Below are 16425 nucleotides of genomic sequence, written 5' to 3'. Positions count from 1 at the left end.
TTGCAAGTATCTTGTTGAGGGTTTTTGCATTTGTATTCATCAAGATATTGTCCTATAGTTCTCTCTCTCTCTCTTTTTTTATTTTTATTTTTATTTTTATTTTTTTACTGGCTCTCTGGATTGGGAATCAATATGATGCTGGCTTCACTGAATGAGTCTGGAAATTTTCCTTCCATTTCTATTTTTTGGAACACCTTGAAAAGAGAAGGTATTAACTCTGTTTAAAATGTCTGGTAGAATTCCTCAGGTCCAAGGTTCTTATTTGTTCGGAAATTTTTGATAACTGAGTCAATTTCTTCCCTAGTTATGGGTCTGTTCAGGTTTTCTATATCTTACCATTTGAGTTTTGGTAGTGGGTGTGTGTTTAGAACTTTTTACATTTCTTCTAGGTTGTCCAGTTTGTTGGCATATAATTTTTCATAGTATTCCCTAATAATTGCTTGTATTTCTGAGGGATTGGTTGTAATAAATACATTTTCCTTCATGATTTTGTCTATTTGGGTGCTCTCTCTCTTCTTTTTCAGAAGCCTTGCTAAAGGTTTATCAATTTTGTTTATATTTCAGAGAAACAATTCTTGGTTTCATTGATCTGTTCAATTGTTTTTTTTTTTCTATATTGTTTCTTTCTGCCCTGATATTTATTATTTCTCTTCTTCTGCTGGTTTTGGGGTGTTCTTGCTGCTCTGCTTCTAGTTCCTTTAGGTGAGCTGTTAGATTTTATATTTGGGCTTTTTCTAGTTTCTTGAGATATCCCTGGATTGCAATGTTTTCCTTTTAGGACTACCTTTGCTGCATTCCAAAGAGTTTGGATTGCTGTATTTTCGTTTTCATTTGTTTTCATATATTTTTTAATTTCTTCTTAAATTGCCTGGTTGACCCATTCGTTCTTTAATAGGGTGTTCTTTAACCTCTATGCTTTTGGAGGTTTTCCAGACTTTTTCCTGTGGTTGATTTCAAGTTTCATAGCATTGTGATATGAAAGAATGTATGGTATGATCTCAATTCTTTTATATTTACTGAGGGCTGCTTTCTGAATCAATATCTGGTCTGTCTTGAAGAATATACCATTTCTCTCGAGAAGAAAGTAAATTCCATAGCTTCGGGATGTAGAGTTCTAAATATGTCTGTCAAGTCCATTTGGTCCAATGTGTCATTCAGTGCTATTGTTTCCTCGGTGATTTTCTGTCTACTTGGTCTATCCATTGCTGTAAGTGGAGTATTAAAGTCTCCTGTCAGTAGCAAATTCTTATCAATAACATCGCTTATGTTTGTGAATAATTGTTTTATGGATTTGAGGGCTCCCAAATTTGGCGAATAGACATTTGTAATTATTAGCTCTTCCTGATGGACAGAGCTTGTAATTATTATATAATGCCCTTCTTCATCTCTTGTTACTGCCTTTACTTTAAAGTCCAGTTTGTCTGATATAAGTATGGCTACTCCAACTTTCTTTAAACTTCCAGTAGCATTATAGATATTACTCCATCACCTCACTTTCAATCTGAAAGTTCCTCAGATCTAAAATGAGTCTCTTGTAGACAGCAAATAGATGGATTTTTTTTTAATTCATTCTGATACTCTGTGTCTTTTGATTGGAGCATTTATTCTACTTACCTTCAGTGTAATTATCGAAAAATATGGGTCTAGGGTCATTGCGTTCTCTGTAGGATTCATGCTTGTAGTGTGGTGTCTGGTACTTTGAGTTCCTTGCAACAATTCCGTCATAGAGTCCCCCTTAGGATTTCTTGTAGAGCTGGCTTAGTGGTGACGAATTGTTTCCATTTTTGTTTGTTTGGGAAAACCTCTATCTTCCTTCTATTCTGAATTACAGGCTTGCTGGGTAAAGGATTCTTGGTTGCATCATCTGTTCATCACATTGAAGATTTCCTGCCATTCTTTTTTTGGCCTGCCAGTTTTCAGTAGATAGGTCTGCTACTACCTTGAGGTGTCTACCTTTGTATGTCAAGACCCGTTTATCCCTAGCTGCTTTTAGAATTTTCTCTTTATTCTTGTATTTTGCAAGTTTCATTTGATATGTGGTGAAGATCGATTCAAGTTACTTATGAAGGGAATTCTCTGTGATTCTTGGATTTCAGTGCCTGTTTCCTTTCCCAGGTTGGGGAAGTTCTCAGCTTTGATATTTTTACATATACCTTTGGGTCCTTTCTCTCTCTCCTCTTCTTCCAGAATTCCTATGATACGGATATTGTTCATTTGATTTCATCACTGAGTTCTCAAGTTCTCCTTTAGTTCTTCTGGATCAATTTAATCTCCCTTTTTCTCGGATTCCTCTTTTTCTATAATTTTATCGTTTAATTCATCTATTCTCGTCTCTGCCTCTTCAATTCACGCATGTTTTTATTTATTTCTGAAAGAGAGAGAGCAGGGGAGGGTCAGAGAGAGAGAGAGAGGGAGACAGAAAATCTGAAGCAGGCTCCAGGCACAGAGCCTGATGCGGGGCTCGAGCCCATGAGATCATGACCTGAGTTGAAGTCGGATGCCCAACCAACTGAGCCACCCAGGCGCCTCTATTTTGCACCTCATTTATAACAGTTTTTAATTCATCATAACTATTTTTAAGATCCATGAACTTTGCAGCAATAATGTCATTAAATTCTTCAGCTGTGATTTATTCTTGTTTATATCCTCTAACTCTCTGTGGACATTTTCACTGGGTTTATACACTCCTTTCTCAAGTCTATTGAGTATCTTTATGACCATTACTTTGAACTCTTTATTTTTTTTTTTTACAAATAGTTTATTGTCAAATTAGTTTCTACATAACACTCAGTGCTCATCCCCAAAGTGCCCTCCTTCATGCCCATCCCCCCCTCCCCCCCCCACATCCATCAGTCCTCAGTTTTTGTCAGCATTCAAGAGTCTCTCATGGTTTGCCTCTCTCCCTTTCCCCCACCATTTCTGCCCTTCTTCTCCCCCTTGGTCCTCCGTCAAGTTCCTCCTAATCCTCCTATACGTGCAAACATATGGCATTTGTCCTTCTCTGCCTGACTTATTTCGCTCAGCATAACACCCTCAAGGTCCATCCATGTTGCTACACATGGCCAGATTTCATTGTTTCTCATTGCCTTGTAGTATTCCATGGTATAGATAAACCATCCTCAAGACAGTATGGTATTGGCACAAAAACAGACCCATAGACCAATGGAACAGAATTGAGAACTCAGAAGTGGACCCAAAAGTATACAGCCAACTGATCTTTGACAAAGCAGGAAAGAATATCCAATGGAAAAAAGACAGCCTTTTTAACAGATGGTGTTGGGAGAACTGGACAGCAACATGCAGAAGAATGAAACTAGATCATTTTCTCACACCATGCACAAAAATCAACTCAAAATGGATAAAGGACCTGAACGTGAGACAGGAAACTATCAACACCCTAGAGGAGAAAGCAGGAAACAACCTCCTTGACCTCCACCGCAGCAACTTCTTACTTGATACTTTGAACTCTTTAACAGGCATATTGTTTATCTTTGCTTCATTTAGCTCTTTACTGTGATTGGCTTGTTCTTTCATTTGGGACATATTCTTCTATCTCCTCATTTCATCTAACACTCTGTGTATTATGCATGTATATGTATGTATGTATATATATGTATGTGTTCTATGTATTAGGTAGAGCAGCTATATCTTCTGATCTTTAAAGTAGTGACCTTGTATAGAAGAGGTTCTGTGGTGCCCTATAGTTCAATTCTCCCATGTCACCAGAAACAGGTGCCCCAGGGGTATCTCCTGTGTGGATTGCATGCACTCTTCTATTGTGGCTGAGCATAACGGCCTTCATCCCAGATAACAGCAGTGGACCACTTTGCCCTTTGTGAGCACACCTTTGAGAGTCCTGGCTGAGGCCAGATAAGACTGGTTGGTGGGTGAGGCCATTACTCATTCTAGCCTGTGCTCTTAAACTCTCTTCCAAGATTGCACATACACTGAAGTGTGGAGCTCAATCCTTTCTGGGTATATGCAGGTCAGAGGTCTGGCTACAGAACTGTGGGTACCTGGTATGTTGGTTTATTACCCCCTCTCCACGACTCGAGTCACTTTGGAGTGATGCTGGTCTGGGCTGAAACTGCAGACCGGGTATGGTTGGGGAGGAACAACTTTGGAAGTTGTGCTTGCCATGGCAGGCAGGCTGGTGTGGTTGGTCTACAGAGAAATTCCATGTTGAAGCGCTTGGTGCTATCAAGGAAGAAGGAGAATTATAGAAATGAGTCCCACAAGCATTCTTCTATGTGTGTTGAGGTTGAAGAACAGTGGTACCCATATGTGCTTTTGTTCCTAGAGAATTCTTCTATAAATTTCTCTTCCTCTAGCACATGTTTTCAGATTATTCAATAAATCTCTTTCATGTATACGCCAGGAACTTTTCAAGCTGCACCTCCTATTTCCTGGCAAAGTTATTTATTATTCCGGCTCTTTAAAAGAATGTATTGAGTTTATATTGCCATCTGGCTTTCCTGGACTTGACCAACCTTGAGATTTTTACTTTCTTGGTGTAAATCCAGCTGGTTTTCAAAGCCAGAATTTATGGAGATTACTCTTTGCACTGTAGATCCCCAGTGATGAGGTTGTATGTTGTGTGATTTGTTCATCTTACTTCTCTTTGCTTGTGAATTCCTTTCTGTTTGTGGTTAGTTACTCTGGGGATTTGGTTCCCAACCATTTCTTTATCCCTCCTACCATTTTTGATGTAACAATCTCTTTATGACTACCTACAGAATATCTGTTCTTCAGATCTTTAGGTCATTTTCAGAGTTATTTGCAAAGATGCAAGTATTATCCAGGTGTGTCTGTAGAATGAGGTGAGCTCAGAATCCTCCTATTCAGCCCTCTATCAAAAGGATATTGTTTTTAACAAATCGTAGTGGAACAATTGAAAATCCACATGAAAGAAAAAAAGTAATCTAAACATGAGTCTTTCATTATTCACAAAACTTAACTCAAAATTGATAATATATCTAAAAGTAAAATGCAAAACTATGAAATCCCTAAAGATAACATAAGAGAAAATCTAGGTGACTTTGTTTTTGGTGATAACTTCTTAAATACATCAAGATCAAGTTTGATTTAAAAAATTGATAAATTGGACTTCATTAAAATTCAAATTTCTAATCTGCAAAAGACATTTTTCCAAGAATGAAAATACAGGTCACAAACTGGAAGAAAATTTTTCAAAGCATATTTATGATAAATGACTGCTATCCAAATGTACAAAGGACTCTTAAAATTCAACAATCAGAAAACAAACAACCTAACTCAAAATTGGTAAACATCTCAATCAACAAAACTAAAAGGCAACCGATGGAATGGGAAAAGATATTTGAAAATAACATATTGGATAAAGGGCTAGTATCCAAAATCTATAAAGAACTTACCAAACTTAACACCAGACAAACAAATAATCTAGTGACGAAATGGGCAGAAAACATGAATAGACACTTTTCCAAACAAGACGTCCAGATGGTCAACAGACACGTGTAAAGACGCTCAACATCACTCATCATCAGGGAAATACAAATCAAAACCACACTGAGATACCACCTCATGCCAGTCAGAGTGTCTAAAATTAACCACTCGAGAAACTGCTGCTGAGGATGTGGAAAAACAGGAGCCCTCCTCCAGTGTTGATGGAAATGCAAACTGGTGCAGCCACACTGGAAAACAGTGTGGAGGTTCCTCAAAAAATTAAAAATAGAACTACCCTATGACCCAGAAATAGTACTACTGGGAATTTATCCAAAGGATACAGGAGTGATTATTCATAGGGGCACATGTACCCCAATACTTATAGCGGTGCTTTCAACCATAGCCAAATTATGGAAACAACCTAAATGTCCGTCAGCTGACGAATTGATGTAGAAGATGTGGTTTATATATACAATGGAATACTACTTGCAATGAGAAAGAATGAAATCCCATTTGTAGTAATGTGGATGGAACTGGAAGGTATTATGCTAAGCGAAATAAGTCAGTCAGAGAAAGACAGATATCATATGTTTTCACTCATATGTGGATCTTGAGAAACTAACAGAAGACCATGGGGCAAGGGGAGGGGGAAAATAGTTATAAATAGAGAGGGAGGGAGGCAAACCATAAGAGACTCTTAAATACAGAGAAGAAACTGAGGGATTATGGGGGGGTAGGGGAGAGGGGAAAATAGTTGATGGGCATTGAGGAGGACATATGTAAGCGATGAACCACAGGAATCTACCCCCAAAACCAAGGGCACACTGTACACACTCTGTGTTAGCCAATTTTACAATAAATTGTATTTTTAAAAAATGTGCAAACATCTGAAAAGACATTCACCAAAGAATATAATCTGATGACAAATAAGAATATGAAATTATATACAATGTTATATATCATTAGGGAATTTCAAATTAAAGGAATGATAAAATACCACATACACTTATTAGAATGATCAAAATCTAAACCCCTGACAGGATCAAATGCTGGAGAAGATGTAAAACAACTGAAACTTTTATTCATTTCTGATAGGAGTGCAAAATGATACATTTGCATGATCTTTGGAACACATTTTTCAGTTTCTAAGAAAATTAAACATAGTCTTAACATATGATACTTCGTTTTGCTGCCTGGTGTTTATCCTGATGAGTTGAAAACTTATTTCCACATGTGAAAATCTGCACATAATTTATATCAACTTTCTCTAGTTACAAAAAAAATTAGAAGCAGTCAAGATGTCCTTCAATAGATGAATAGATAAACTGAAATATATTCAGACAATGGAATATTATTCAGCAGTAAAAATAAATGAAATAGCAAGACATGAAAAACTATGGAAAAATCTATGTGAAAGAAGCCAATCTAAAAAGGCTACATAAATACTGTATCATTCTGGAAAAGGCAAAGCACTAGAGAGTCAGTAAAAAGATCAGTGCTTTCCAGAGACTTGTAGGGTGAGATAGAGGTATAAAGAGGTAGAACACAGAAATTTTTAGAGCACTAAAACTACTATGCTGAATGATACTTTATTGGTATATACTGTCATTATATATTTGCCAAAATCTATAGAATGTACAACACAAGGAATGAACCTTAATGGAAACTCTGGACTTCACTTGACAGTTTATCAGTATTTGTTCATCAATTGTAACAATTCTACCTCATTAATTTTAGAATGAGGTTAAATCAGAGGAAATTGACTGGGTGGGCGAAGTCAACTCCTTTTTGCCCGTTTTTCCCTGGAAATCTAAAACTGGTCAAATAATAACATCTGTTATTTATTTTTAATTAATAGATACAGAGAACAGATTAGTGGTTGCCCAATCAGTGGTGGGGGTGGGTGGGGTATGGAGGTAGAGGATGGAAGAAATGGGTCAAGGTGGTTAAAAGAGAAAAAATAAGGGGCGCCTAGGTGTCACAGCTAGTGAGCCTCTAACTTCATCTCAGGTCATGATCTCATGTTTCATGGGTTTGAGTCCCATTATCAGGCTCTGAGCTGTCAGCACAGAGCCTGGAGCATGCTTCTGATTCTCTGTGTGTGTGTCTTTCTGCCCCTTACCTGCTTCTTATCTCTCTGTGTCTCTCTTGTTCTCTCTCAAAAATAAATAAACATTTTTTAAAAGATAAAAATAATTAAGTAAATACAAATTTGAAAATTAAGAAAAAATTAAGTCTCTTGAAAAGATCAGTGAAATTGACAAACATATAGCCAGAGTGGCAAAGGAAAAATAATGAAGACATAAACATTAGGAGTGAACCAGGGGATAATTCTACACACTTTTCAGACAAGAAAAGGATAAAGAGAATATTTCAAACAACTCTACATGGACAAATTTCACAATTTGGATGAAATGAATCAATTCCTCAAAAGGTGTAAAGTATCACAACTCACCCAATATGAAATAGACTACTTGAATGGCCCTATAACTATTAAGAAAATGAAATTTATCATTAAAAACTGCCATCCAAAAGAAATCTACAAGTGCCCAAAATTTACAGTTAACATCACACTTAATGGTGAAAAATATAATGCTTTCCCCCTGAGATCAGAAACAAAACAAGATGTTCACTTTGACTACCTTTATCCAATTTGTACTATAAGTTCTAGCTTATGCAATAAAATAAGGGAAGGAAATAAAAGTAACATACAATTATCTGTATTGACAACCCTAAAGAATCTACAGAAACAGTCTTACAACTAATAAGTGAATTGAACAAGTCTCTGGATACCAGATCAACACACAAAAATCAACTAAGTGTTTATATAGGAAAACTGAACATATTGAAGCTGAAATTAAACATATAATACTATTCTCAATCACTCAAAATAGCAAATTTTTAAATGTAAATCTAACAAAACATGTATAGGACTTTTAATGCTGAAAACTACAAAACATTGATGAAAGGAATCAAAGACGTTCTAAATAAATGGAAAGGCATCAGTGTTCATGGACTGAAAGACTCAACAGAGTAAAAATATAAATTCCTCCAAAATTGATATACAGGTTTAACATAAGTCTTATAAAAGTTTCAACAATATTTTTGAAGACAAGAAAATTCTAAGATTCATATGGAAAGGAAATATGCTAGTATAGGTAAGATAATTCTAGAAAAAAATGAAGTGGAAGAAATCCACCTATCTAATGTAAGGACTTATTTTGTAGCTATAGTCAAGACTGTGGGGCACTGGGGTGGCTCAGTCAGTTAAGTGTCTGACTTCAGCTCGGGTTATGATCCCATTGTTCATGTGTTCAAGCCCATGCTGACAGATCAGCACCTGGAGCTTCCTTCAGATTCTCTCTGCCCCTCCCCCACTCATTCTCTCTCCCTCTCCCTCTCTCTCTCTCCTCTCTCTCTCTCTCACTCTGTTTCTCTCAAAAATAAATAAACATTAAAAAAAAAAAAAAAGACTGTGTGGTAGTGACAGGAAAATACAAATAAAGATCAGTGAAAAGGAATAGAGAACCCAGAAAAAGTCCTGCACAAGAGTTTGGCCAGCTTAGTTGATCTTTGACAAGGGTGCAAAAGTAATCAATTCAATGGAGAATGTCTTTTCAAGAAATGGTTCTGAAATAATTTGATATCCACTGAAAACACAAATAAACCTTGACCAAAACCTCACACCTTATATAAAAATGAAATCAAAATGGATCACAGATTTAAATGTAAAAAAATAAACTATAAAAATTTTAGAAGATAAAATAAGAGACAATCTTCAGGAACTAGGGCTTGGTGAAGTATACTTAGAAATGTCTAAATGCACAATCCATAAAAAAAAAAAAAAAAAACAAGAGCTTGGACTTCATCAAGATTAAAAAACATGTTTTCTTCAAAAGACCAGGATGGTGAAAATAAAAGCTACAGAATGGGAGAAAGTATTGCAAAACCACATATCTGACAAGAACTCCTATCCAGAAAATATAAAGAATTCTTAAAACTTAACATTCAAAATCAGTCAATTAGAAAATGAGCAAAATGCTTGAAGAATCATTTCAATGAAGAGAGTATATGGATAGCAAATAAGCACATGGAAAGATTTTCAACATCACTAGCCATTGGGGAAATCAAATTAAAAACTCAAGGATCTATCACTGCATGCACCAATGAGAACAGCTAACTTTTTTCATTCCTAAAAATACCAGATGATGGGGCGCCTGGGTGGCTTAGTCAGTTAAGCGTCCGACTTTCGCTTGGGTCATAATCTCGCGGTTCGTGGGTTCGAGCCCCGCGTCGGGCTCTGTGCTGACTGCCAGCTCAGAGCCTGGAGCCTGTTTCAGTCTGTGACTCCCTCTCTCTCTGACCCTCCCCTGCTCACGCTGTCTCTCTCTCTCTCTCTCCTAGAAATAAATAAAACATTAAAAAAAATAAAAAAAAAATACCAGATGCTGGCAAGAATGCCAAAAAAAAAAAAAAAACCAACACTGGATTTTTCATATATTGATGGGAGAAATGTAAAATGGCAAAACTTTTCTGGAAACAATTTGAGTTTCTCATGAAGCTAAACATGCAATTACCGTATGTCCAAGCATTTGCATTCTTGAGCATTTATCCTAGAGAAATGAAAACTTACATCTGTACAAAATCCTGTTCGTGACTGTTCATAGAAGTTTTAAGGGCCTCAAATTGGAAATAACTTGTGTTCTTTGATGAGGGAATGATTAAGCAAACACTGGAAGTAAATTGGCAAAAAAAAAAATAGTTAAAAACCATGGAATACCACTTAACAATAAAAAGGAATGGAGTATTGATAAATGCAACTTGAAAAAATCTTCAAGGTCCCTGGGTGGCTGTCATTTAAGCATCTGAGTTCGGCTCAGGTCATGATCTTGCTGTTTATGGGTCTGAGACCTGCATTGGGGCTTTGTGCTGACAGCTGGGAGCCTGGGGCCTGCTTCAGATTCTGTGTCTCCCAATCTCTCTGCTCCTCCACTCCTCACGCTCTATCTCTCTCAAAAATAAACATTAAGAAAAATTTTAAAAAGAAAAAAATCTTCAGAAAACTATGCTGAGTGAGAAAGAGCCAACTTCAAAAAAACACTTGCTATGACTCCTTTCATATAACATTCTCGAAATGACACAGTCATAGATGTGGAAAATAGATTAGTGGTTGCCAGTGGTTGGGAATATTGGATAAAAGAAAAAGAATAGTGTGATAAAGGAAGATAGAATTATACACACAGACTGTGCAATTTCAATTTAACGTTTCAATTATTGTGATATAATTCGGTTAAACATAAATTGGAGAAAGCTGAGTGAATTTACCTTTGAAATTTCCTGTGAATCTAAAACTATTTTAATATAAAAGTTTTAAAAATCAGTTCTGGGGGCACCTGGGTGGCTCAATCGGTTAAGACACCAACTACGGCTCAGGTCATGATCTCACAGTTTGTGGGTTAAAGCCCCGCGACCGGCTTTGTGCTGACAGCTCAGAAACTGGAGCCTATTTCGGATTCTGTGTCTCCCTCTCTCTCTGCCCCTCCCCAACTTGTGCTGTCTCTCTCTCTCTCAAACATAAATAAACATTAAAAATTTAAAAGTTTTGTTCTGAATCTCTATGAAATTTTAGAAATCTTGAAATACCCAAGTAACCATTAAAGAGCTGAAGTTAATAGAAGTTACATTTTCATCAAGGAAGAACAAGATTGGAAATGGCATATGAACTATATTTATACCTATATGCCTGGTCCCTATAGGAAAAGAACCAATTTGTGTTTTGTTTGAAAAATTTGCTGGGTTATTTCTACAGAAAAGAAAACAAAACCAAAAACAAAAATTTGTGAATTTTTAACTAATTTAAAAAGATATAATAATTAATATAAAATAAATACTTTCTCAAACAAAATAACATCGATAGTTAATTATCCTTTCTCAAAAATTTAAATGTATTTTGTTTAATTTCCCATCAAGGTTGTTCTCTTTGAATTTTTTTGCTTCATAAACATGAATATCTGCTTATAAATTTGTTGTTCATTTGTTCAACATTGTATTTGACATTTTTGTACAGTTCACTATTAATAAATTAATTAAAAATTAATAAAGCGATCAATTTCAAAAATGGACAAAAATAAAGTCTAAAAAAGTGTTCTGCAAAAGACTGCATGTGGTTTGAAAGTCTGAACATTTAGATAAATGTTATCTTTCCGCCAATAGTATATTAAAAATAAAAGTATAATTACTTTAATTTTTGCAAACTGACTAATAATTAAATTTTTGTATTCTAGGTACCTATTTATTTTTAATCATGTTTTATTCAGCATCTATTTATTATTTTACTGGTCAAACCTACTAAAGGTTCTATGTTTACAAAATTTCCTTTTGTATTTCTCTTATAAGACTTGGATTGGGAATCGAAGAAGGAAATATCGTTTAATGGGGATTGAAGTTCCACCTCCAAGAGGAGGCCCTGCTGATTTTTCTGAGCATCCTGAATCTGGTTCTTTGTCTGCACTCACACCAGGAGAGGAAGCTGGTCCAGAAATAGGAGAGGATAATGACAGAAATGATGAAGTATCCATCTGTTTGTCTGAAGGAAGCTCTCAAGGTATATTATATGCTGCATTTCCTAATAATAGCTTTTGTAACTTTGATGGATTTTAAATTACTTTTCAACTAATTATATTTCACATCTAAAGTTCTCAAAACACTTAGTTAAATATTTGAAAAGAAATTGGTTTATTTTTATTTATTTTGTTTTTATTCTACTGATATGTATATACACACATATTTATAATAAAATTATTACTGCAGTCAAAATAATTAACATATATATCTCCTCACATAGCTACCATTTATGTATATGGTAACAGCACCTGAAACTTACTCTCTTAGCACATTTCTAGAATGCAATGTAGAATTGTTAACTTTTTTGTTTTTTACAAATAGTTTATTGTCAAGTTGGTTTCCATATAACACCCAGTGCTCACCTCCACAAGTGCCTTCCTCCATGCCCATTTGCCCCCTCACCCCCCACACCCATCAGTCCTCTGTTTGTTCTCAGCATTCAAGAGTCTCTCTAGGTTTGCCTCTCTCCCTTTCCCCCACCATTTCTCCCCTTCTTCTCCCCCATGGTCCTCCGTTAAGTTCCTCCTAACGTTCCTAGACGTGCAAACATGATATTTGCCCTTCTCTGCCTGACTTATTTCGCTCAGCATAACTCCCTCAAGGTCCATCCATGTTACTACACATGGCCAGATTTCACTCTTTCTCATTGCCATACAGTATTCGATTGTATAGATAAACCACATCTTCTTGATCCATTTGTCCGTTGATGGACACTTAGGCTCTTTCCATGTTTTGGTTATTGTTGACAGTATTGCTGTGAACATTGGGTACATGTGCTTCTATGCAACAACACTCCTATATCCCTTGGGCAAATTTCTAGCAGTACTATTGTGTGTCATAGGGGAGTTCTATTGTTAATTTTTTGAGGAACCTCCACACTGTTTTCCAGAGGGGCTGCACAACTTTACATTCCCACCAAGAGTGTAGTAGGGTGCCCTTTTCTCCACATCCTCGTCAGCATCTAGAGTTCTCTGATTTGCTCATTTTAGCCACTCTGGCAGGTGTGAGGTGGTATCTCAGTGTGATTTTGATTTGTATTTCCCTGATAAGGAGGGATGCTGAGCATCGTTTCATGTGTCTGTTGGCCATCTGGATGTCCTCTTTGGAGAAGTGTCTGTTCATATCTTCTGCCTATTTCTTCGCTGGGTTGTTTGTTTTTCCGTTGTGGAGTTTGGTGAGTTTCTTATAGATTTTGGATATTAACCCTTTATGTGATAAGGCATTTGCAACTATCTTTTCCCATTCTGTCAGTTGTCTATTAGTTTCATGGATTGTCCCTTTGCCTTGCAGAAGCTTTTGATTTTGATGAAATCCTAATAGTTTATTTTTGCTCTTGATTCTTTAGCTTTTGGGGATGTGTCAAGTAAGAAATTGCTGCGGTGGAGGTCAAGGAGGTTGCTTCCTGCTTTCTCCTCTAGGGTTTTGATCGTTTCCTGTCTCACGTTCAGGTCCTTTATCCATTTTGAGTTGATTTTTGTGCATGGTGTGAGAAAATGATCTAGTTTCACTCTTCTGCATGTTGCTGTCCAGTTCTCCCAGCACCATCTGTTAAAGAGGCTATCGTTCTTCCATTGGATACACTTTCCTGCTTTGTCAAGATTAGTTGGCTGTACACTTTTGGGTCCACTTCTGAGTTCTCAGTTCTGTTCCATTGGTCTATGTGTCTGTTTTTGTGTCAATACCATACTCTCTTGATGATGACAGCTTTATAGTAGAGGCTAACGTCTGGGATGGTGATGCCTCCCATTTTGGTTTTCTTCCTCGATGTTACTTTGGCTATTCAGAGTCTTTTGTGGTTCCGTACAAATTTTAGGATAGTTTGTTCTAGTTTTGAGAAGAATGCTGCTGAAATTTTGATTGGGATTGCATTGAATGTGTAGATTGCTTTGGGTAGTAATGACATTTTAACCATATTTATTCTTCCAATCCATGAGCATGGAATGTTTTTCCATTTCTTTGTGTCTTCTTCAATTTCCTTCATAAGTTTTCTATAGTTTTCATCATACGTATCTCTTATATCCTTGGTTAGGTTTATTCCCAGGTACATTATGGTGTTTTGTGCAATTGTGAATGGGATCACTTTCTTGATTTTTCTTTCTGTTGCTTCATTTTTGGTATATAAAAATGCAACCGATTTCTGCACATTGATTTTGTACCCTGCAACTTTGCTGAATTTTTGGATCAGTTCTAGTAGGCTTCTGGTGGAGTCTGTCGGGTTTTCTATGTAGATTATCATGTCGTCTGCGAAAAGTGAAAGTTTGACTTCTTCTTTGCCAATTCTGATGCGTTTGATTTCCTTTTGTTGTCTGATGGCTGATGCTAAGACTTCCAGCACTCTGTTAAACAACAGTGGTGAGAGTGGATATCCCTGTCGTGTTCCTGATCTCAGGGGGAAAGCTCTCAGTTCTTCCCCATTGAGGATGATGTTAGCTGAGGGCTTTCTCATAGATGGCTTTTATGATGTTTAAGTAAGTTCCTTCTATCCCCACTTTATTAAGTGTACATTCAGTGTAATAAAAAGAGTCTTTATTAAGAAGGATGCTGTATTTTGTCATATGCTTTTTCTGTATCTATCGACAGGATCATATGGTTTTTATCTTTTCTTTTGTTGTGATGTATCACATTGATTGATTTGCGAATATTGAAACAGCCCTGTAACCCAGGAATGAATCCAACTTGATCTTGGTGGATCATTATTTTTATGTACTGTTGGATTCGATTTGCAAGTATCTTGTTGAGGATTTTTGCATCCGAATTCATCAAGGATATTGGCATGTAGTTCTCTTTTTTGTTGGGTCTCTGTCTGGCTTGGGAATCAGAGTGATGCTGGCTTCATAAAATGAGTCTGGAAGTTTTCCTTCCATATCTATTTTTTGGAATAGCTTGAGAAAAATTGGTATTAATTCTGTTTTAAATGTCTGTAAGAATTCCCCAGAGAAGCCATCAGGTCCAGGGCTCTTATTTGTTGGGAGATTTTTGATAACTGATTCGATTTCCTCACTAGTTATGGGTCTGTACAGACTTTCTATCTCTTCCCGTGTGAGTTTTGGTAGTGTGTGTGTGTTTAGGAATTCGTCCATTTCTTCTACGTTGTCCAATTTGTTGGCATATAAGTTTTCATAGTATTCCTTGATAATTGCTTGTATTTCTGAGGCGTTGGTTTTCATCAGTCCGTTTTCAATCATGATTTTGTCTATTTGGGTGCTCTCTCTTTTCTTTTTGAGAAGCCTGGCTAGAGGTTTGTCAATTTTGTTTATTTCTTCAAAAAACCAACTCTTGGTTTCATGGATCTGTTCAATTGTTTCTTTGGTCTCAATGTTGTTTATTTCTGTTCTGATTTTTACTATTATTCTTCTTCTACTGTGTTTGGGGTGCTCTTGTTGCTCTGCCTCTAGTTCCTTTAGGTGAGCTGTTAGATTTTGCACTTGCGCTTTTTCTAATTTCTTGAAATAGGCCAGGGGTGCAATGTACTTTCCTCTTAGAACTGCCTTTGCCACATCCTATAGAGTTTGGATTGTATTTTCATTTTCATTTGAGTCCATATATTTTTTCATTACTTCTCTAATTGGCTGATTGGCCCATACATTCTTTAGTAGGGTGTTCTTTCACCTCCATGTTTTTGGAGGTTTTCCAGACTGCTTCCTATGATTGATTTCAAGTTTCAAAGCATTATGATCTGAGAGTGTGCATGGTATGAACTCAATTATTTTATATTTCTTGAGGGCGGCTTTATGTCCCAGTATGTGATGTATCCTGGAGAATATGACATGAGCACTTGAGACGAAAGTGAATTCCTTGGCCTCAGGATGTAGAGTTCTAAATATATCTGTCAGATCCATCTGGTCCAATGTGTCATTCAAGTCTATGGTTTCTTTAGTGATTTTCTCTCTGGTTGATCTATCCATTGCTGTAAGTGGAGTATTAAAGCCCCTTACTATTAGCACATTCTTATCTATAAGATTGTTTCTGTTTGTGATTAATTGTGTTAAGTATTTAGGTGCTCCCATATTCGGTGCGTAGACATTTAAATTGTTAGTTCTTCCTGATGGATAGACCCTGTAATTATAATATAATGCCCTCCTTCATCCCTTGTTATTGTCTTTAATTTAAAGTCCAGTTTGTCTGATATAAGTATAGCTCCTCCAGCTTTCTTTTGACTTCCCATAGCATGATATATATTTCTCCATCTCCTTACTTTTAATCTGAAGGTATATTCCAGTCTAAAATGCGTTTCTTGTAGACAGCAAATTGATGCATTTTGTTTTTTAATCCATTCTGCTACCCTATGTCTTTTGATTGGAGCATTCAGCCCATTTACATTCAGTGTTGTTATTGAAATATGTGGGTTTAGAATCATTGTGTCCTTTGTGGGATTCA

General features: G+C 36.4%; 1 protein-coding gene across 1 annotated transcript in view; it reads left to right on the top strand.

The window, feature by feature from the left end:
- LOC120226835 (highly divergent homeobox) overlaps window positions 1-16425 on the top strand; it is a gene marked incomplete at its 5' end in the record, with an annotated part of 127272 nt that overhangs the window by 65688 nt on the left and 45159 nt on the right. The window contains one exon of the mRNA XM_039225004.1: window positions 11821-12028. Coding sequence (XP_039080935.1) covers window positions 11821-12028 — 208 coding nt within the window. The remainder of the gene's footprint in view (window positions 1-11820; window positions 12029-16425) is intronic.

This window comes from Hyaena hyaena, unplaced genomic scaffold, assembly GCF_003009895.1.
Source record: "Hyaena hyaena isolate Hyena2069 unplaced genomic scaffold, ASM300989v1 scaffold_1845, whole genome shotgun sequence".
In the NCBI taxonomy this organism is placed as follows: domain Eukaryota; kingdom Metazoa; phylum Chordata; class Mammalia; order Carnivora; family Hyaenidae; genus Hyaena; species Hyaena hyaena.
The sequence above is the reverse complement of the archived record's forward strand: the minus strand, read 5'-3'. Positions and strand labels throughout refer to the sequence as shown.